General features: G+C 38.0%; 1 protein-coding gene and 1 pseudogene across 6 annotated transcripts in view; one reads left to right on the forward strand and one right to left on the reverse strand.

The window, feature by feature from the left end:
• The window catches only part of Ubap2 (ubiquitin associated protein 2), a 118,858-nt gene that overhangs the window by 42,243 nt on the left and 52,398 nt on the right, over positions 1–24,217 (reverse strand). For all 6 annotated transcript variants that reach the window (XM_010619220.3, XM_010619216.3, XM_010619219.3 and 3 more), the window contains 4 exons: positions 22,720–22,870; positions 14,364–14,441; positions 5,545–5,599; positions 2,716–2,819 (listed from right to left, as the gene is read on the reverse strand). In XM_010619220.3, the coding sequence (XP_010617522.1) occupies positions 2,716–2,819; positions 5,545–5,599; positions 14,364–14,441; positions 22,720–22,870 (388 nt within the window). The remainder of the gene's footprint in view (positions 1–2,715; positions 2,820–5,544; positions 5,600–14,363; positions 14,442–22,719; positions 22,871–24,217) is intronic.
• LOC104858846 lies at positions 23,880–24,170 on the forward strand (annotated as a pseudogene).

Raw genomic sequence — 24,217 nt, forward strand, 5'->3', positions numbered from 1 at the left:
GAAAAAAAAAATATATACACACACACACACACACACACACACATACATATATATATAAATTGAATTTTGGGAAACTTTAATGGTGCTGCCAACTTTGGAAAAAGTCATCCCAATTTACTGTGTTGAGTTGGCATTGTACAGAAATGGACAACCATATTGGTCTAGAAAAGTTAATTTATTTTTATTTATTTATTTTTTTTCCCCATGTGTACAGGGGTAACACATCATACTAAATATGTAAGGTCATATCTACCTGGGTTTGATTACAGAAACTAATAAAGTATTCTCTAAATAATGAAAAAAGAATAAGATAAGACTAAAAGAGCAAGAAGCAATTTAAATATGTTCAGGGACCATTTTCATCTCCAGAATTAAGGATTATTTAAATCCTACATCATTGCCTTTTCTCTTTTACTTTCCTTTTTAGTTTTATTTTAGGATTCCCTATTTTTAATGTTCATACAGAGATTTCTTTAACTGAAATACCAAATAGTTTCTTTGGTGTGAAAAACTATAACAGTACACAGGATCCTAATGAGATAATTAATAATGTGAAATAGGAAGTAAAGGGCTAAAGGTGTAGGGAAAGTGGGAAGGGTGGAGGAAACGTAATATGGAAGAGGAAAAAAATATATGAGAAACTGAAAAAAATGGAAATAAATTGTTTGTAAATGGGGAGGGGAGGAGGGGGTGAAGGGAAGGTAGGGACAAGGGGAAAAAATGAGAATCAAGACCTATTATGTAAAGGTACAGAATCCCAATGATGAATGTAATTGTATTGTATACCTAGATTGTACCAATAAACTCAATAAAAAGAAAAAAAAAATGTAAAATAAAAAAAAAAAAAAAAAAAAAAGAATAAATCTGAGGGCCAGGACTTAGTTTAGTGACTCCACCACCTGCCTCGCAAATACAAGTTCCCAAGTTCAATCCCCACAAGCACAAGGTCATGAGTCTGATCCCTGGCACCACAAATAAATAAATAAATAAATAAGCAAACAAATAAGGCTGGGGATGTAATTCAGCAACACAGCACACCAGCCTACCAAGCATACAGCCCTGAGTTTAATTTCTGGTTTTAAAAAAGAATAAATTTAACACAGCCATGATGTACTCTAATATTTGTATCTTACTTGATTCTATTTTCTATTATCTTAAAATTTTCAAAACAGTGAGGTAAGGCTCTGATTTCAAATTTGTTGTCAAACTTTATTGCTTTTTTTCTAGGGGCAGGGAGGATTTTTATTTTGAGACAGGGTCTCATTAAGTCACTAAATTGCCCAGGCTGGACTCAAATTTGTCTCCTGCCTCAGTTTCCCAGAAAGCTGGGATTATAGCAATATAGTACCACACTGGGCTTCCTAAAACCAATTACTTATGTTTCTTCACTTTCAGTTATAAGTTTCACAAGAAACACCAATTTTACTAGTATTTTCAAATAATTACATATAAGTTTTGTTAATCCTCTGTACAGTGAATTTCTAGGTCCTTGAATGTACGTGGTAGTGGCTGTGTTTTACTTTTAGGCCAGAGTTTATGCTATGATGTTCATTTTTTGATAATTTATTGAGCTATATTTTTACATTTTGGGTTATATTTCATTTTTTTGTTTGTTTTCTTTTTTTCAGATAGTCTTACTATGTAGCTCAGGCTGGTCTTGAACTCACTATGTAGAGTCCATGCTGGCCTTGAACTCAGTAATTTTCCAGCTTCAGCCTCCCAAGTGATGGGATTATAAGTGTGCACTACCACACCTGGCTTATTTTTCACTTAAGCACTACATTATATTTTTACAAATATAACCTTGGTATTTAATGTATATTATCATGAATCCATCCTCTACAGAGCTCTATGTAATTAAATATTAACAAATATTTATCAATGAATTTCCAAAAATAATCTGGTAACAGCAGGATATAGAAAAATCTGCAGCAATATTGCCCTAATACTATCATGTTTATCTGGACAAGTTTTGCTATCTACCAGTAACAATGATAAGTACCTTTCAATAAAGTATCTTATAAAAAATTCTATGTACTGTATCTGTGACACACTGCAATAGCAATATGGCTTTGTAATGATTTGTGCAGATTATAGTCTCTCACAGTATGATAGGAAAAGTCTAATTTTTCATCATCAATGAGATAGGAGGGGGTTAATTACAGATTCCAAGCTGTACTCCAACTTGGTGATCCTCTTCCCTCAGCCTCCCAAGTGTAGGAATTATAGGCGTGTGCCACCGAGCATACCCAGCTATCAAAGAAGTTAGTTTAAGCGAGAGACTTTGAAGGTAAGAACCAACTAAGAGTAGTATGAGCGGTGTCCGTCAGCACACTTAGGCTTTATATTTGCATAATAACATAAGATTCCTAATATCTCAAATATGTAAAACCCATCTCTGGACTGGTGGTATAGCTAGCTCTGTGGTAGACCAATTTACCTAGAATGCCCAAGGCCCTGGGTTTGAACCTCAGGATGGAAGAAGGGAAGGGAGAGGGGGAAGAGAGGGAGGAAACAAGGGAAAGGGCTGGGGACTTAGGTCAGTGGTGCCAGAGCCTGCCTGGCAAGCACAAGGTCCTGAGTTTGACCCCCAGTACCACCATCACCCCAAAAAGGAAGGAAGGAAGGAAGGAAGGAAGGAAGGAAGGAAGGAAGGAAGGAAGGAAGGAAGGAAGGAAGGAAGGAATCCCTTTCAGAGAAAAACATAATACTTACCAGATCCTTCACTTGCACCATTCTGAGCAGGTTCCCAAACTACTACTTTTGTCCCACACCCATCTGCAGATGTAGAATCTGAATAGTCTGCAGGATTGAATGTCCTAGAGTTTGAAATATAGAAAGAATAAAAGCAAATGAAGCCAGCCATAATAACTGAACATGATCATCCCCACCAAACAAGCCTACTCCCTCTAACAACTATTGTAAAAGGCTTTGCCCTTCCTTCTATTAGTTCATTGCTTTGATGTCCTTATTTTCATTACAACGTGGTCCTCTGCAGCCTATGGTAGTCCTGGGAGCCTGAAGTCTTTTCAAAGCAAAATAGGGCACTAATGGAAAGTTCCACTGAACACTAAGGCATCACTAGTAAACAAGTCTTCTTCCCAAGTCAGAATCCAAGATTCAAGGCAGGAGGATCACTCCAAGTTTGAGGGTAGTCTTGGCTACACAGTGAGTTCCAGGCCAGCCTGAACTACATAGCAAGACCTTGTCTCCAAAAAAAAAAAAAAAAAAAAAAAAAATTGGTAACAGAATTACATCCTTTATATATACAAAAAATTGATATAGATGACAAGATATTTTGTTCACCTATTACAACATAAATGAAAAACATCTCCACAGTCTCTTGTTCAGGGGTGTAGGGCTTTTGAAAAGTGATTGGCTCATGAGTTGCTATACTCATTAGCGGATTAATCCACTGATGAGTCCATAGCTCAAGGTGCTGTTATGAGGAAGGGCCTGCAACAAAGAGGGTGGGTTACTGGGGGTATGACCTGGAATGGTATATTCTTGTCCCTCGCTTCTCCCTTTGATGCCAGCTTCCTGGCTGCCATGGATTGAACAGCTTTCTTCCATCATTCCCTTCCAATGTGCCCCTCCACCGTGCCATTTTTGCCTTGGAGTCAGCCAACTATGACTGAATCCACTGAAATCATGAGTCAGAATAACTCTCTTTTGAGAGTGCTGGGTATTCTGCCCCAACAACGGGAGTGACTAACATAACCCACTTTTAAATTTTGTTAGACTCGCTTTGTAGTTCAGGCTGGCCTTGAACTCACAGCAATCCACCTACCTCAGCATGCCACCATATCCAGCTATCCATCTTCACTTTCATTAAAACCCTAAACTGAATACTCATAAGAAATCATGATGCAAAGGTCTCTCACATGGGCTAGATACCAACTAAACTCTTCACAAAATACAAAGTAAACTGAAAAATCTACAAAATAGTTTATCAGTATTAACCTTAGAAATTTGACTATCTTGGGCCAGGGATTTAGCTCAGCGGTTCGGTGGCCTGCCTTGCAAGCACAAGGACCCAAGTTCAATCCCCGGTACCAAGAAATTTGACTATCTTGGGCCAGGGATTTAGCTCAGCGGTTCGGTGGCCTGCCTTGCAAGCACAAGGACCCAAGTTCAATCCCCGGTACCAAGAAATTTGACTATCTTCTGAGGTTTCTCCCTGTATTTTCATTCCTTCTTTTTCCTCAGAGAGCTCAGGTGAAAAACAGAAATGGCAGGTGACACCTCTAAAATGCACTGCTTCCAAGAGTGTTTCCCTAAAGGCTATGGAGACAAAGGGTTCTTTGTGGCACTAATTTCCTTCCTTCAGCATTGAGCTTCTGCAAGATCTTTATTGTTGTTGTTTTAAGGCAGAAGTAGAGAACAAACTCAGGGGTGCCCTTTTTAATTTCTTTCTTTCTTTTTTTTTTTTTGGTACCAGGGACGGAACTCAGGACCTTGCATTTGTAAGGTAGGCACAGTTCACTGAGCTAAAACCCTGGCCCTGCCCTTTTTAAATTTCTATTTTGAGACAGTTGCCCAGGCTAGGCTCAGAATTGCATTCCTTCCACCCCCGCCTCCTGAGTTGCTGGAATTGCATGTGTGTACACCACACCAGGCCATAAGATTTTTTGGGGGCGAGGGGTTCAGACAGGGTCTCACTATGTCATTGAGACTGACCTGGAACTCACTATGCAGCCCAGGCTGATCTCTAATTCACAGCGATCCTCCTGCCTCAACCTCCCAAGTGCTGGGATTACAGTGCGCCACCTGGCTGAGATTTAGCTCAGTGGTTCAACCACATGCGTCACAAGCACAAAGTCCTGGAGTTCATTTCCCAGTACCAAAAACAACAACAACAACAACAACAACAACAAAACACAAACAATTTTTTCCCAAGAATTCACCAGGAGCTAAAGTTTTAGAAGCAGCAAGAGGGAACAGAAACCAACAGAAAAAATAAACCATTAATTATAGCACATATTTAATTTACGCATTCTTTACTATTATATTTCAGAACAAAAGTATCACTTTTACATGAATAAGCATTGTAAGTACTTAACATTCAAAGACAAATGTTGGATTTACCAGCTTTTATGCAGTGGCTTTCAACTAGGTGTAAAAAATTATGCACACAAGCATGTGTGTGCACACACACATACACACTCCACACCCCAGGAACATGTAGCAATGTCTGTAGACATTTTGATTGTCACATCAGGAGGAGTACAACTGGCATCTAGTAAGGAGAGGAGAGGGTTGTTGCTAAATATCCTACAATGTACAGAACAACCACCACCGCAATATATTTATCCAACCCAGAATGTAAATAGTGCCAAGGCTAGAATCCATGCTCTAATGCCTACCAAAAAATCAATTTTATTCGTACTACTCTCACTTGTTAGTAAAACTCTTCAAGTATTAAAAAATCTTAATTCATCAAGATAAATAAACCGGGGACAGGACAGAGGAAGGAAAGCTATAACAAAGTAAGTGAAATATAGAGAAGGAAATAATTATGAAAACATGATGGCTGTGACTTACCCCATGCTTTGGGCTGAGAATCTTCCTGCTCCTCTTCCTCTGCCTCGTCCAAATCCTTTTAAAAAAACAAAAATTATAGTATATACTACTACATATGTTCTACACAATACTAGCCCTTCATCCTACACTCACCACATAAACAGCATCATGATTATTTTTAATAGCACCAGCACTTATAATCAGGTAATAGAATTTGCAGGTCCTTTGCTGACATACCTACCTACCCTGTTATTAACTTCAGGAGGGAAAGAGGAGTACAGAGAGAAGAAAAAGAAGAGGAAATCGATGTTTGTGGTTCCTGAAAAAATTTAAGGTAGAATTAATGAAAGCCAGAATGCAAAAGTTGCTTACTACCCTTAAAAAAAAAAGCCTAAAACTCAAAAGACAACCAACTATCCACAGTGAGGCAGATCCTAACTGTAGACATTTCCTTGACCCCAAAAACGTGCAATCTAAAGAGAATCAAATAGGCTCAGTGAGTTTAATCTAAGAATGTAAAAAGCAATCCTTTCCCCTCATCCCTAAGAGGAAGAGAGAAAAGGTTTTTTTAACAGCCAGTTGTGCCAGAAACTATGTACACACTGCAGGTTGTAACATGAATATTCAAAGGCACTGACTAGTTCTGAAGTTTTTTTATATTGATGAATTATTTTATTTTATTTTATTTATTTCTTTTTTTGGTACCAGGGATCAAACTCGGGTCCTTGTGCTTGCAAGGCAGGCAACAGAACCACTGAGCTAAATCCCCAGCCCTTTTCTTTTTCTTTCTTTCTTTCCTTCCTTCCGGTTTTCTGAGACAGGGTTTCACTATGATTCAGGCTGGCCTCGAACTCACTATGTAGCCCAGGCTGGCCTCGAACTCACAGTGATTCTCCTACCCCAGCCTCCCAAGTGCTGGATTACAGACAGCCACCACATCCAGTGGAAATTCCCTAAATTTTGAGAGCTGGTTCAGTGATATACAGATGTTCTCCCCATGCCCAGAGATCTGCCCAGGTCATGTATAATAGCAGAGCCATCTATGGGGCTGGTGTGGCTCAAGGAGTCAGGCAAACAAGCTATGTCTCTATGTCCCTGGGCTACAGGAAAAGGAAGGTCTCCAAATTCAAAGAAGCCTAAATAAATCTAATGATAACAACAAAATATCTCAGGGATTTAGTAATAAAAATTAAGACGTACATGTGTCAGCTCCACATGATGAATGTAGTCATTATATACTACAAAAATGTACTAAATATTTTAAAAATAAAATTTAGAAACTATTCTTATATCCCCTATATTAGCTTCTCTTTAGGAAAGAGGTCTGGTGATAAATGTGCCACTGTAGTTATTTCACAAAAAAATTAAAGATTCAAATATAGTGAATGAAAATCTGGTTTCAAAAAAGGTCTATACCTGGCATAGTGGCACATGCCTGTAATCCTAGCATTCAGAAGGCTGAGGCGGGAGGATCACCATGAGTTTGAGGCCAGCCTGGACTACACAGAGAGATGCTGTCTCAAAAACCAGAAAAAGCCCAACAAACAATCCCAGCCCCCCAAAAAAACAAAAAGTCTAGCAGGGTAACTATAAACAATAATGAATTATATATACATTACTATGAAAACTTAGAAGAAAAGATTTTCAAAGTTTTTACCATACAGAAATGATAAATGTCTGCACTTCAATATGATAATATATAATTATAAAAACCATTATTACCCAATTAATACATATTAATTTTATGTTTTTATATATAGTTAAAAACAAATTTAAACTTTTTTTTTTTTGGTACCAGGGATCAAACCAATTCTGACTTTTAAAAAAAAAGTGCTTTTATTATAAAGGTGGAAGGGAAAAGTATTAAGTTTGCAAAAGAGAAACAGGGCAGAAACCACATTCTATAACATAGTAATCAAAGTTACTATTACCAGTAATGCATGAGACAAACTTGTATTAATGCCTTCTGATATGATGTATGGAGAACAGTTACCAGCACTTTGTGACATACCTGCCAAAACACAACCTGAATCCAACTGTAAGGAAGGATCTCTGATATGGAAGAACATTCTATAAAATAAATATGCCATACTTTTGAAAACTCTCAAAGCCATGAAAAATAGACAAGTCACTGCTGAACTGACAGACCATAGACTAAATAAACATGGCAACTAAATGCAGTGTGCAGTCCTAGATAAGATCTGGTAACAGACATTTTCTTTTTTGCCAGAAAGAACAAAAAATGTAGTATTTTCCTGATTTTATCATTATAATATAGTTCTATAATAGAATCTTTTTTGGCATGTGGGGGTGGGGAGCGTTTTGAGACAGGGTCTTGCTATATAGTTCAGGATGGCCTTGAATTCACTATGTAGTCCAGGGTGACCTCAAAATCACGGTGATCTTCCTGCCTCACTCTCCCAAGTGCTAGTACCAAATGTGTGGTACCACTCCTGTCTTAGAATACCTTTTTTTCAAAGGATACACACTCTGAAATTGGGATAAATGTTATTAGGTCTGTAATTTACACTAAAAATTTTCAGGGAAAAAATGGTAAAGTGAATATAATAAAATATTAAAACCTGGGCAATCTAGGCGAATGGAATGAACAACAGTAATTTTTATTTCAAAATAATATATAAAACCATACTGCAAAGCATTTCTGACCATATTTCCTAAGTTTTTATTTTGTGAAAAAAAATTAAATTCCTTCCTATCTTAGGCCCTGCGCACTAACTCTTCCTTTAACACAGAATTCTCCTGCCTGTTTTTTGTTTGCTTTCTCCTTCCTCAGCTTCTCCATGCCATTTAATAAACTTGAGGAATGTGCAGGCTAACGAATGCAACTTGAGAATACACTGTTGAGAGAAATAAATCAGTCACAAAAGCTTAACTACCACATGATTTCTCTTATATGAGAAACTCAAAATATACATATATTTATATACAAATAAAGGGCAAAATAGAAGATAAATAAGAAGCAGGGACAAGTTCAAATAACTCCCCAAATTGTCTATTCTGTTGTTTTAAGAAACATTTGAAGATAAATGCCGATTCATGTCTTAAAAAAATAAAAGACACTAATGACACCTGATCACATAATCCATTATTCCCCACACCCCCTTACTTGGGATCAAACTCAGGACCTTGCACTTGCCAGGGAGGCACAGTGCCACTGAATTAAATCACTGGCCCATATTTCTAAAATGAATATTGCTCCTCAACAAAATAAATATGTAAATCTTACTTGTTGGATTTAAGACTGATATGTAACCCCACTTTTATAAACATGTATTTTTTGCATAAATTAAATTCAAATATTTAAAGGTACAATAATTTCACTGTATAATTTTAAGAAATAACCTAGGTTGCCGGGCATGGTGGTGCACACCTATAATCCCAGCACTTGGGAGGCTGAGGCAGGAGGATCGCTGTGAGTTCGAGATCAGCCTGGGCTGCATAGTTCCAGGTCAGTCTCAACAACAATAGTGAATGTTGTAAAAAAAAAAAAAAAAAAAAAAAAAAAAAAAGAGAGAGAGAGAAATAACCTAGTTATTCAGATACTGATTTTATTTTAGAACAGTATATTCTGTCAAATGCTAATGGGGTACCGGGACTCAGTAAGATACTGCACAGAATTCAAAAATTAAAAGTAGGAGCTAGGGATATAGCCAGAATAGCTATCATCACGAATACTGAAGATAGGGTCAGAGGTGTAGCTCAGTACCACGCACACCTGCCTGGCAAGCACATGGTCCTGAGTTTGACCCCTAGTTCTATGGAAGGAAGGAAGGAAGGAAGGAAGGAAGGCAGGCAGGCAGGCAGGCAGGCAGGCAGGCAGGCAGCCAGGAAGGCAGCCAGGCAGGATGGCTGGCTGAAGATAAATAAATAATGGTAAAAAAGAAGACGGTCCCTTTTACACTGTTGGTGGAAATGTAAATTAGTACAGCCACTATGGAAAACAGTGTGGAGCTTCCTCAAAAAACTAAGGAACAAGGGCTGGGGATTTAGCTCAGTGGTTCCGCTGCCTGCCTCACAAGTGCAAGGTCCCCAGTTGGATCCCCAGTACCAAAAACAAACAAATAAAAAACTAAGGAAAACAAAACAAACAAACAAAACTAAGGAACAAGCCAGGATTTAGCTCAGTGATGCCACATCTGCCTTTCAAGCACAAGGTCCAAAGTTCAATCCTCTGTATCAATCAATCAATCAATCAAAATTAAGGAACAAGCTTTTGTGGCCACCAGTAGATGAATGGATAAAGAAAATATGGTGTGTGTATATATATATATATATATATATATACACGCAATGGAGTATTATTTAACCATAAAGAATGAAATTTTGCAGGAAAATGGATGAATCTGGAGATCAAAATGTTATTCAAATTAAGTCAGACACAAAAAGACAATCACATGTTCTCCTTAATATATGGATTCTAAAAAAGATGCCAAAGTTGAAAGGAGACTATTATCAGACAAGAGGTAGGGAATGTGGGGGAGGGGAACATAAAAACAGGTAACAGGGAGTTGGATGTTATTTTCAAAACTGCAATGCCCAAATATGTAAAACTGAGGAGGATGCAAGGGCAGGGAGAATAAGGGGGGGCATGTGTATGGAAATGATCAAAGTATGTATGTGCATGTACAAATCTGCAAAAATGAAATCCATTAATCCGTATAACCTATATGCACTAAAAAAAAGTATGTGAAAAAATTAAGTATCACATAATCTAATATTCATACTGAGAATGTCATTTCCAATTCATAAACACATTCTGCTATACCACAGAAACAAATAAGTGTTAGGCTATGAATTCCATATGAAAAATGTATTAATCGTTTTCTTCATAAAGCAGATTCAAAGTTAAATAAAACAGCAAATAAAAGTAGTGAGCGTCACTAAATTTTAGATTTATCTTGGGGCTGCTAAATATACCAAGACTTTTAAAAAATATTATACATGTATATACTTTAAGGAAAAGATATATCTAGGAAGAAAAAAAGAAAGGCAGGCTTATGTGATAAAAAAATTTTTGAAAGACTGGAGGAGCACTTGCCTAGCATGCGTAAGACCCGGGTTCAATCCCCAGTACCTTGCGGGGGAGGGGGATTGCTATTTCTTGCTCCTTAGAATACTGGTTGAAAGAATCCTGGGCCATGGATTTAGCTCAGTGGTACCACCACCTGCCTCACAAGTTCAAGGCCCTGAGTTCAATTCCCAGTACCAAAAAAAAAAAAAGAACCCCAATGTAGGCTCTTGTTTCCCGTGACCGTAATATGAGCAGTGAACCCTAATATAGCCATACTCTTGCAGATTTTATAATCCTAGACCCATACACTTCAGGAAAATCCTAGAAAAGCTTAGAAGGTCACCTGTCACCAAAGACAAGCTATCAAATAACTTGCTGACAGCATATTAACCTGATGTTCTAATAACTGCATCTTAACCTAAATGTTTTGCAAAACTTAATATCAACTCCAGGCCAAAAACCCCAGTAACAAATAATCTTATGAGCAATATATTTTAGATAAGAATGACTTTCCTAGTGGTTTTCATTTGAATCTGGTCCTCCACACTTCTGAAACAGACTTACTATCTAATAAGCCAAGTGACCAAACACAAAAGCAAATAGCAAGATGAGCAGGTAAGACATAAGTGGAATCCCAACACCCTGGAAAGCTGAAGGAGGAGGATTGCAAGTTCAAGTCCAGCATGGGAAATTAGTGACTTAGTGAGACCCTATCTCAAAAATTTAAAGAAAAATTTAAAAAGACAAAAAAAACTTTAAGGGAGAAGAGACTGAGGATAATCTTACTGTGAATGCCCTGGGTTCAGTTCCGAAATTTTGCAAACACACACATACACACCCGCATGCACACATGCACACTCACATAACAGAACAAGCCAGGAGTACTGGCACATGCCTGTAATCTCAGCACTTGGGAGGCTGAGGCACGAGGACTGCCATGTTTTTGAGGCCGGTCTGGACTACATGGTAAGTTCAAGCCACTCTCAAAGAACCAAAAAAACAAAAACAAAATATAAAACGCCAGGTAGTTTGGTTTCCCTGTTTTTATATAAAAGTACTATAATACATTCTGACTATGAAAACAAAGTGCCCATATAATTACCTAGATAGTTCAAATGATTGTTTCTGAATGTATACTATCTGTTCCAATTCACAAAGCAGAAAATTACACGAACAGATATTATACAGTCTAAAAATGAATGCTAAAAAAATATTCCTTCAGAATTAATTTATGATTTAAAAAATTATACGAAGGCTGTAACTATAGCTCTGTGTTAGAGCACCTGCCTAACATTAGCATAGCTCTCGGTTCAATTCTCAGCACCAACAAACTAAAAAAAAAAACAAAAAAAACAAAAACTTGTTTCACAATACAGCAAAATTCAGACTCCTTTGGAAGGAGAGAAAACAAGAGAATGCCTTCAGTTTCCCCGTCTAAAACGTCAAAAGTCCCCCTGTACTCTCAGATCAAGCCAGATATGGTGGTGTACTCCTGTATTCCCAGTACTTCAGGAGGCTGAGGCAAGAAGATTTGAACCCAGTCTAGGAAATTTAGTAAGACCTGTCCCAAAATACAAAAGGGACTGGGGATGTAGTTCAATGTAGAAGTCCTGGGTTCAATTCCCAGTACATTAAAAAAGGAAAGACTCTCAGATCCTCCTTAACAATCTGGCCTGGGCTGGAGATGTAGTTCAGTGGCTGCGTGCCTGCCTGGCAAGCACAAGGTCCTGAGTTCGATCCCCAGTACCAAAAAAAAAAAAAAAAAAAAAAATCAAGCCTGCTGGGCTTGGTGGCATATACCTGTAATCCCAGCACTCAGAAAATTGAAGCAGGAGGATTGCTGCAAGTTTGAAGTAAGCCTGAGCTACACAGTGAGTTCAAAGCCAGCCTGAACTACATAGGAGGAACCTGTCTCCAAAAAAAAATCTAACCTGTCAGCTATACATGGTAATATAGGCTTATAATCCCCACACTTCAGAAGGCTAATGCAGAAAGATCACAAATTCAAGCGTGGGCAGTTTAGCACATTAGTAACACCCTATCTCAAAATTTTAAAAAGCAGGGGAGGAGCATTTGAAGATGTAAGTCAGTGTAAAGGCCCTAGGATTAACCCCCAATAATGGATAAAAAAAATCAAGCCCACCAATTTGTCAACCAGAGTCCTGGCCCTTAGAGGTTTGCACTCAGTAACGAGGAACCTGTGCTCTGCCTCTCTGGTTCAGATTTGGATAACTCCTAGGTATGAATGTTAAACACAAATCACCTTCCAGAAAGAAATTACAAGGTCTGACAACTGGCCCAGACAAAGATGAGTAGATGGCCAGTCATCTAAAGATGGCTGTCAGTGGGGAGTGGTGGCACACGCCTGTAATCCCAGCACTCAGGAGGCTGAGACTGGGATTGCTATGAGTTCGGAGTTCCTGAGCTACAGTGAACTACATAGTGAGACCCTGTCTCAAAAAACAAAAAACAAAAAAAAGGACTATGTCTTACACATGGAATAAACTGGGTAATTTCTTTTTCCTGTTTTAAAAAAAAGGGGGTGAGGAATAGTTATCTAAATCTATATATAATCCCAACTACTTCGTAGGCTGAGGTGAGGCCGGAGGCTCACAAGGTTAATACTGGGCAATTTAGCAATACCCTGTGTCTCAAAATAAAGCACTGGACATGTACCTCTGTACTCTCTGGGTTCAATCTCTAGTATGGAGGGGAAAGACCAGTTAACAAAACTTTAGCGGGGGAAAAAGCAATAATGCCAGATGCCATGGCACACTCTTGTAATCGCTGCAACTCAGCAGCCTAAGGAAAAGGAACAAAAGCTCAAAGCCATTCTGGGCAATTTAGCAAGACCCTTCATATCAGAGTATTTAGCTCAGTGGCAGAATGCCCCTGAGTTCAATCCCCAGTACTGGAGGAGGCAGAGATGAAAAGCAGTATCACAAAAGATAAGACATGAGGGCCAGGGATTTAGCTCAGTGGTTCCGCTGCCTGCCTCACAAGCGCAAGGACCCAAGTTCGATCCCTGGTACCAAAAAAAAAAGTTAAAACATAACTTTATTTTTTTGTTTTATGTCTTTTGGGACAGGGTCTCACTATGCAGGTCAGGCTTGCTTCAAATTCACTATGTAGCACAGCTTGGCCTCCAACTTGTGATGACCCTCCTGCCTCAGTCTCTTAAGTGTCATAATTACAGGCATGCACCACCACGCTCAGCAAAACTTTAGATCAAAATTTCAAATTTTAGCCAGGGATTTAGCTCAGTGGTTCTGCTGCCTGCCTTGCAAGCACAAGGTCCTGAGTTTGATCCCTGATACCAAAAAAAACAAAAAACAAAATAAAACAAATTCTAAATTATTCATAAAAGAGCTTTCTCAGCAAGGCATGTTGGCACACAACTGTGATCACAGCACTCAGGAAGCTGAAAAGGAAGATTGTCAGCATAGTGAGCCCATGGACTACATTGCAAGACCCTACCTCCTCAAGGAAAAAAAAGAAAAAAGAAAATCTTTCCCCATTCATCTGAAAACAACTAATAAACTTATTCACAACTGCATAATCCAGGGCCAGGGATGTAGCTCAGTAGGACACACACCTGCCCAGCAATCGCAATTCCCTGCATTCAATTCCCAATACCAAATTCAAACAGTTCATTCTCAGGAATCAGTAAATCAATAAATGAATTATATGACTGCCAAAGACCAGCCATTCTTTCAAAGTACTCTGCCCACTCTACTTAGCGCCCCCCACAAGAAGGGCCTTCTTCCCCTACATGCCAAATATTTCCTTCCCCATCATTTTGGCTTACCTCGAACACGTGCTCGCTTGCCCCGGTCTGAAGTTTTGTCCTCTTGATTACAATCAATTCCATTCTCTTCCCCTCTGACTAAGGAGGAAAAAACAGAAAAATCGACTTTAAAACTTTTGTACATAACCTTACCAGACACCAATTAAAGCAAGGAGAGATGGGGGGGGGGCCCTAAAAGCCAAGCCAAAGTTTAAGTTCAGAAAACAGGAAAAATAAAAAGTGATACAAAAGTTGAATGGTAAAATAGCTTGCAAAATTCACAGGAGACTTCCAGAAAGATGGCAGAATGATAAGCAGCAGACTAAGAACATCTCCAAGATTTGGTGTCCTGACATTACAATATAGGAGCATGAGGAGGCTAAGAAGGAAGGAAGTGGGTCCCTGGGACCCAGGAAGAAACTAACGTAAGAAATGAAGTCCATAAGGAGAGCCAAAAGAGACTTCAATGACAAAGAGGGAGGTGGCAGCAGTGCTTTGCCCCAGAGTCTGGACTCACAGCATGGGAAGGGCAGGTCAAACCTGCAGACAAATGGTGGTTACTAGTAACCCTAGAGGCTTACACAGAGAAAGGCACCAGTGGAATGGAGCATTAGACTAAGTGGACTGCAGAGGCTGCTGCATTATTCTGGTTCAGACCTCAACCAGGAGAGGGCAACTGGCTGGTAACCATCTTGGAGAAGGGCCACTTGAACTCAGAACTCAGAATAGCTACAGGCTGGTTCCACCTTGTGGTGCCCAGTGTCATGGTGAGGGTGCTGAGTTCACACTGGCAGGAGGTTAGGGAGCAGAGTTCAAGCCAGCAGAAGGCACATAGACTATGACCTCAACAAATCTGGTCGCAGCCTCATAGTCAGAAACCAGCCTGAACTTCAATGAAAACTAAAGGTCTAGGCTTGCTGGAATGATCTATTAACCCACAATAAATCAATGGCCGGCTTGCTGGTATTAAACAACTCAGGTCTGGACTCTGCCCACATTGTCTACCAGTGACAGTAGAGACACACCTTGACTTGGACTTTTGGTTTTGTTTCCTTATTTTCTTTATTTTCTTTTCTTTCCTCTTTTCTCATTTTTCTTCTTGTTCTGTTTTACTTTTTTCTTGTTTGTTCTTGTTTTTACATGACTGAACATGGTTTCTAGTTTTTTTGTTGTGGTTGTTCTGTTGCTGTTTTTATTTCTTCATTCTCTCCTTCCTGGCTTCTTCACTGATTTCCCAAGGTTTTTACGATCTACCTTTGTCCTCCAGCCCTGCTTCTAAACTTTCCCTCTATTTGTCTATTTTCCCCCCAACCCTTTCTAAATCTCCTCCCCTTAGGGTAAAATTGTAATACTGATTGATGGCTTATCTACTGCATACACTTTTGTAGTATGTTCTAGCTTTTGTTTTATAACCACAAATCTAGCTCAGATGGTTAAAGGTAGCAAAATAATAGTTACTATAGTTACAGTTTGTCATTTTCTAGGCTATGTTTGATGCTATTGTTATTGTTGATTGTACTATTTTAGCCAAGGTAACATAATTGTGCTTACCAGTTGTTCTTCCTGGTATACAAAGACTGAGACTGCCTAAGGGTCTTAAAATATACTATAGGCCAGTGCCAAAAAAAACTGGGCAATGGGCCAAGGAAGCAGCAACTTCTCAGCCCCAACAAACCGAAGAGGTAGGATCTTGCAACAGACTCAAAACCCAAAACCCAGCTAGCTATACACCTAGAAGACACCCTAAAAAATAATCATTTTCTCAGGGTTCTGAAAACTGGCAATAAAGCTATTTGCCATAAGTAACCTACAAGCATCCATCCAGGAAATTAAAAAAAAATGAGAAGACATTTAAAAAGATGCAACCTGACTTTCAGCTCACAGAAGGCAGACCCATGAGGCAAAGAGGTAGAACAGTCTGAAAGCCACCTACCTGGACTCTCTAAAATAGTAACAGTGCAAGTAACAAAGGAAGTGAACGAGGCTCTAGAAAAATTTAAAGCAGAAATAATTTCAGATAACTATGCAGAGATGGTGACCAGAATGAAAGACATGCTTAGTCACTCTAAAGCAGACACAGATTTAAAAAAAAAAAAAGTAGAGGAACTCAAGAAAATGATGGAAACCATGAACACCCAGCATAGCAAACAGAATCCATAAAAGAGATTTAAACAGATATCCAAAAGATTAAAAATTCCATTGAAAGTATATGCAATAGAATGAGAGGACAGAATATCAGATATAGAAGACAGGATTGTAGCTCACAATGATGAAAAGCAAGATTTCTGAAAAACAGAAAGGGAACATGAGAAATCAATCTAGCATATGCTAGCTGATGCAAAAAAAAGAGTAAACATGAGATTAATCAGAGTTAATGAAAAAGCAGGAGATAGGACAAATGACAACCTATTCACAGAAGTAATGGCAGAAAATTCTCAAACAGGGAAAAAGAATTTGACATACAGATAAGCAAGGTATACAGAACTCCAATTAGCCATGATAATAATAATTAAAAAAAGCTTCCCCAAGGCATATAATGATCAAGATTCCATAAATTCAACATAAGGACAATATTAAAAGCTGTTATGGAAAAGAAACAAATCACCTATAAAGAAGAGCTGTCAGAAGCCAGGTGTGATGGCGCACATCCCAGCACTCGGGAGGCTGAGGCAGGAGGATTGCTGTGAGTTCGGAGACTAGCCTGGGCCACATAGTGAGTTCCAGGTCAGTCTCAAATACATAGTGAGACTCTGTCTCAAAAAAGAAAACAAAAAAAAAAAAAGAAGAAAAGAAGAGCTCATCAGAATCACAGCAGAACTCTGAACACAAACCCTCAAGTCAAGGACAGCTTGAAGTATTTCAAGCCCTAGAGGAAAATAACCTTCAACCCAGATAGATGTACCCTGAAAAACTATCTTTCAAAATTGACAGAGAAATAAGATATTTACTTCCAGGACAAAGAACACCCAAAAAAATTCTTAAACACAAAATCAGCACTCCAGAGTGCTCAAAGGATCTTCCAGAAAAAGATAACAAGAATAGGAAGAAAAGGACCAAAGGTGTAGGGACAGTGAGAAGGATAGGGAAAGGGGAACAAGGGAAAAGGAAAAAAATATGAGAAAATAGGGAAAAAGAAGAACCAAGGTCTGGCATGTAAACGTACAAGATCCCAGTAATGAATGTAACTGTACTGTCTACCTAAAATGTACCAATAAATTCAATTAAAAAAAAAAGAAGATAACAAGGATCACAACTTCATGAACCCCAACAGAATGAACTGAATTGAAGGGATATCCTGCATATTGTGAGACCATAGTGCAATGAAATTGGAGATCAATAGCAAAAGAAACCACAAGAACTTCGTAAACACATGGAAATTAAACAACACCCTCCTGAACAACCAATGGGACACAATGTAGCAGTCCTACAAGGGAAGTTTATAGCATTGAATACCCATATTAGGAAAACAGAATGGGTTCACAACCTAATGCTGCAAACTCAAACTTTTACAAGAGGAAGAACAAGTCAAAAAGTTCATACAAGGGATGAAATTATAAAGATAAGAATATAAATTAACGCAATGGAAGCTAAGAAAACAATACACCGAAGCAATAAATCTTAGAGTTGGTTCTTTGAAAGATTAAATGAAATTGACAAATCCTTATCCAACCTTATCACAAAAAGGAAAGACTCGGGACCGGGGATTGAGCTCAGGGGTTTAGTAGCCAACCTTGCAAGTTCAGGGGGCAGGGGGGGGGGAGAGGCAAATTCATGCAATTAAGAATGAAAAAGGGCCAGGTGTGGGGGCGCATGCCTGTAATCCCAGCACTCGGGAGGCTGAAGCAGAAGGATCACTGTGAGTTCGAGACTAGCCTGGGCTACATTGTGAGTTCCAAGTCAGTCTCAACTACATAGTGAGACTCTGTCTCAAAAAACCAGAAAAAAAAAAGAATGAAAAAGGGGCCGGGGATTTAGCTCAGCGGTTCGGTGGCCTGCCTTGCAAACACAAGGACCTGAGTTCAATCGCCAGTACCAAAAAAAAAAAAAAAAAAAAAAAAAAAAAAAAAAAGAATGAAAAAGGTAAAATCATAACACATTCTGCAAAAGGTCAGAAGATCAATACCTACTTTGAGAACCTGTATTCTACTAAAATGGAAAACAGAAAAAATAGACAAATTCCTAAATACATATGAATTACCAAAATTAAATTAAGATATAAAAAATTTCTAAACTAATATCAGCCAAAGAAATTAAAGATGCAATTAAAAACCTACCAACAAAAAAAGCCCAGGTCTTGACAAATTCACTGCTGAATTCTACAAGAAATTTAGAGAAGACCTAATGCCACTATTTTTCAAACTCTTTAATGAAATGCCAAGGGAAGCAATACTCTCAAATTCATTCCTTGAAACAAGCATCAACCTGATGCCAAAGCCAAAGGAGCCAACCAGAAAAGAGAATTATAGGCCAATCTCCCTAATGAACATAGATGCAAAAATCCTCAATAAGATACTGACAAACAGAATGCAACAAATTACCAAGAAGGATTAACACCATGACCAAGCAGGATTCATCTCAGGAATGCTGGGGTGGTTCAACATACACAAATCAATAAATGTAATACATCATATTAACAGAGCCAAGAACAAAAACCATACATGACTTTCCCAATAGATGCAGAAAAGGCGTTTGACAAATTCCAACACCCATTCATGATAAAAACCCTACAGATATTGAACTTGATGGTATTTATCTCAATCTGACAAAAGTAATCTATGACAAACCAACAGCCAACATCATACCAAATGGACAAAAACTGAAAACTTTCACTATAAAATCAGAAACAAGACAAGGATGTCCACTATCACCATTCTTATTAAATATAGTTCTTGAAACATGAGCCAGAGCAATTAGACAAGAGATAAAAATAAAAGGAATAGGAGGATGCAGAGTTTGATCCCCAGTGTGTATGTGTAGAGAGGGGGTTAATAAGGATAGGAAAAAGTTAAATTATCATTATTTATGGATCACCTGATACTCTACAAAAGAACAGCCCCAAAAGCTCCACCAAAAGATTTCTAGATTTAATAACCAAATTCAATGGCATAGCTGGAGACAAAAATCAACATTCAAAAATCAACAGCTTTCTGACAAAGTAAAAGAACTCTACATTGTAAATTACATTAGGCTGAAAAAGGAGATTGAAGAGGATTACAGAAGATGGAAAGATGCCCTTGTTCTTGGGCATGAAAACCAATTATCATGAAAATGGCCATACTTTCAAATTGTTATATAGATTTAATACAATCTCAATCAAAATACCAATAGCATGTCTCATAGAATTAGAGAAAACAATCTTAAAATTCATGTGGAACCAGAAGAGACCTAGGAACAGCGAAAGCAATTCTGGGCAACAAAGGCAAGGCAGGGAGCATCACAACCCCTTGACTTGAAATTATTCTACAAAGCTACTGTGATTAAAACAGCATGGTATGGGGGCAGCAGGGAACCAGACATGAGGATCAACGGAACACACTGGAAGATGCAGAAACAACTGCAGACATACTCAGCCACCTTATATTTGACAAAGGACCAAACACCTTCAATGGAAGAAAAATAGCCTCTTTAATAAATGGTGCTGCAAAAACTGGCTTTCCACATGCCAAAGATTAAAACTAGACCCATATCTTTCACCATGCAATAAACTTATATCAAAACAGATCAAAAGTCTAAAGATTAAAACAGAAACACTTAATCTGCTGGAAGATAAGACTAGGTAGACCTCTCAAAGACTTTGGTAGATGCCAAGACTTTATGAACAAAACCTCAGTTACACAGTCACTATCACAAAGAATCAACAACTGAGATCTCATCTTATTAAAAGAAGCTTTTGCACATCAAGAGAAACCACCAACAGAACAAAAAGACAACCCACACTGGGAAAAACTTTTGCCAGTTGTTCCTCAAAGGACTCAAAAAAAATACTCCCGCCCCGCAAAACTTAAAGACCTAATTAAAAAATGGGCATCTGAAATGAATAATCACTTCTTAGATGAAGTAGAAATGACAAATAAATAAATGAAAAGATGTTCAACATCACTGGTCCTTCAAGAGATGCAAATTAAAATAACTCTGAGATTCCATCTCACACCACAAAGAATGGCTGTTATCAAAAAATCAAACAATAAATGCTGGACAGGCTGTGGGGGAAAAAGAAATCTCTCTCCACTGTTGGTGGGAGTGTAGATAGGTGCCAACCACTGTTGAAATCAGTGTGAAGATTCCTCAAAGAACTAAAACTAGAGGTTCCATTTGACCCAGCTATTCCATTTCTTGGTATCTTCCTGAAAGAATTAAAAACATCATACCACAGTGACATATGTGTACACTCATGTTTATAGCAGCACAGTTTGTAACAGCTAAATCTTAGAAACAGCCCAAATTCCCACTGACCAATGAATGGATAAAGAAAATGTGAGGTGTTTTTTTTTTAACACAGTGGAATAGTTTGCCATAAAGAAGGATGAACTTGAGACATTTTTACCTAAATAGATGCATCTTGAGATCAAGTGAAATAAATTCAAATAGATTCACTTGAGATCAAGTGAAATAAACCGACACATATTTGAATATCATTGTTTCACTGATGTGAGAAACCAGAAGTGGAAATAAGAACTAAAATGTGAAATCACCTTCAAATGGGAAGGAGAACAAGGGAGAGGGGATAGAGAAAGGAAAGAAGGGAGAAGGAAAAAAGGAAACAAAACTTTTGTGTATAAGGGGGGAAATGGAGAAAAAAAGAAGCAAGATATATCATGATATATACTGGTACAAATTCCCTATGATGAATGTTATCATTATATATGCCTAAAATGTACCAACAAATGTTTTGATATGAAAACCAAACAACACAAAACAAAACAATTCACCACTGTAAATTCTGAAGAGAAAATGCAGCAATTTTTCTTGCTTCTGTAGGGACTTGCTCTAAAGTAAGTTTGCTTAAAAAGAGAAACTAGTTTTATTATGCAACTACAGAACTTGCTCATTATTTAAATTTGAACCCTGTAGGGGCACTGAATAGCAAAATAACATACCAAGGTAAAACTGTGTCCTTGGAAAAATTAAACTGTTAGAGATAGGTTCTTCTAGCATGCTATCTAGCAGATACCAACATATCATGTCTTCTTTGCCTCGTCTATATTGGTATTAATGACTTTATATCCAGATATTTGATGAAAGATAATGAAATCACTTGCTCCCCTTACCTCTCTTAGGACTTAACTCCCATGATTCTCAGTGAGGCCTTCCTTGCAATATATTTAACTTTGCCACACCCCATCCTATAATCCTCATTTCTTTCTGCCTTTGCTTCTTTCTAGATAATACTGTTAAAATATAAAAGTTGAAGGTATAATTCAAGTGGCAAAGCACAAGCTTTGCATGAGTGAGGCACTAGTTTAATTCCTAGTACCACCAAAAATGTTTTATAAAATTATTTCACATTTTTGTGGGGACAAGAGGAAAAAATGAGAACCAAGACCTATCATGTAAAGGTACAAGATCCCAGTAATGAATGTAACTGTACCGCCTACCTAGAATGTACCAATAAATTCAATTTAAATTTTTTAAAAAATTATTTCACAATTTTATTGTTATACCTCACTGTACCTTCATTAAAGATAAAGTCTAGGAGGGGCAAGTAGTTTTCTATCTGTTCTACTCACTTTGTCTCTTTCTATTTTTTTGAGACAGGGTCTCAATTACGTAGCCTAGGCTGCCCTTAAGCTCCTGATTCTTGGGCCTCAGCTTCACAAGTCCTAGGGCTACTGGCATATACCACCATCCTCAGCTTCTCTTTCATTCATTTCTATGTGCCTGTCAGAGTATTCACTACATAGGAGATACTAAATGAATTATCAATAGTATAAATGAGAAAGCAAAAGTCTCTAGGACTGTTTCATGTAAATAGTGCCCAAACCTGGCTCTAACTAAAAGCACTGAGAAAATCCTGCCCATGCAACAAGTTTCCTATCAACCTAGTCCTTGCCTATACCATAAATATACGTAAATGGAGAAAAACACAGCTTTTCTATTAGCAAATTGACTTTCCTAGAACATGTCTTTAAAATTAGAAAATTCACTTGATTCATACAAGAAGGTAGTCTAAAGGCACATGGTATAATTATCAATAGTCCAAGTCAGTACTGATAAACTGTATCACAGGATGTAAGGAACTATTCAGGTGCAGCTCATTACTAGTCTGAACTATTAGATAAATTTTACATTGAGAAAGTGATTCTAAGAGTTTTCTTTAGACTGCTCTTTCAGCTTTTCAGAATGTATGAAAAAGCTGAGGAGAAAAGTCTATACTTACATTCTCTGCCACGATTGCTTCCTCTTCCTTTCCGGTTGTTTCCACGTCCACGGTTTGTTTCTCTCTCGCTTCTCTTCTCTCTATTCTCTTTGTTTTCTGAACTTTCTTTTCCAAAATTCTTTTTTTTCCCCCCTACAGTCTCCCAAGAAGTCTATCAAAAATAAGAGTTTTTATTCAGAGTTGTCATTCAAAGAGTGTACAATTATTGAAGATGCCACAGGAATCCTTCAAATTACCCACAACTTGCAGGTTATTTTGCCTATCATTTTAATTCTTTTCCATATTGTTCTATTCTCTTGACAAGACAGACAACACAACTCTTAAACTCTTGATGCTATTCAGTTTACAAATAATTACAGGTATTAACAGACCTGACAATGTGTTGGTATGTTTTCCTGCCACAGAATCACTTCCTATGTCAATGTAAGGTGTTGCCCAGCATGTACACCTGCCTATAATCCTAGCACTCTGAGAGGCTGAGGTAGGAGGATCAAGTTCAAGCACAACTTGGACAATTTAGCAAGGTCCTGTCTCAAAATGAAAAATAAAGGAGCTGGAACGTAGCTCAGTGTGAACTGAGGGTGGTGTATGGGGGTGGTGATCAAATGTTATTTCCCCAAGCTCCTTCCCTATGCCACTCCACCTAACTCAGTAGTAGAGCTTAACTTTACTGATACGTAGATTAATTTACAGAGTACAGAATTACTTAGAATGATGTCCTAAAAGTTCTAGGAATACAACTTTGCCAGCCAATTATACAAGGTATTGGTGGTGGAGCTAGAATCATCAATGTCTGGGTTGGTTTTTTCCTCTCTTAATGTAAACATCCAAATCTTCAACCTCAAAGAACTGTTCTAATGATTTATATAAGTCATATGATTTATATAACCTCCTACAATAGTAATACCAAATCTAATCATACAGAGCATATATGAACTGCCGAGAAGACAATGGGATACATTCTTGAATATAAGAATATCAAGCACAAAGCTGGGCATAGTACCACATAACCTATAATCCCAGCACTCAGGAGGCAGGAGGATCATTAAGCGTTCAAGGCCAGCCTGAACTATATAGTGAGACCCTGTCTCAAAAAACAGAAACAGAAACAGCACTCAGATATCAAAGTTCTGGTGAAAGGTTGATGAAACTTTTCAACAATGGCCAAGAACAAATTAAGAGGGTAGACATCCAGAAATGTACTTCACATAGCTAGCCAAAAAACCTAAATTGAAAAAAATAAGCAAAACCATTCACTACTAATCCTAAAAAGATAAACACTGTGAATAATGAAAAAGTTTGCAGAATGCTTTTGCAAACACTCAGAACTTGCACACTTCTCAAAAAGGCTTGCTCTTGAACATCTGGAGAAAGAGCTGAATAACCAGCAGCACCATGAAAATGGACCAGTTAATGTTGATGAAGCTACAAGATTAATGGCTCAATTGTAGTACAGTAGAGACATTAAATTCCCCCAAAAAACTCAATATTTATATAT

The sequence above is a fragment of the Fukomys damarensis genome, unplaced genomic scaffold (genome assembly GCF_012274545.1).
Source record: "Fukomys damarensis isolate Sample0158 unplaced genomic scaffold, DMR_v1.0_HiC HiC_scaffold_36, whole genome shotgun sequence".
NCBI classification, from domain to species: domain Eukaryota; kingdom Metazoa; phylum Chordata; class Mammalia; order Rodentia; family Bathyergidae; genus Fukomys; species Fukomys damarensis.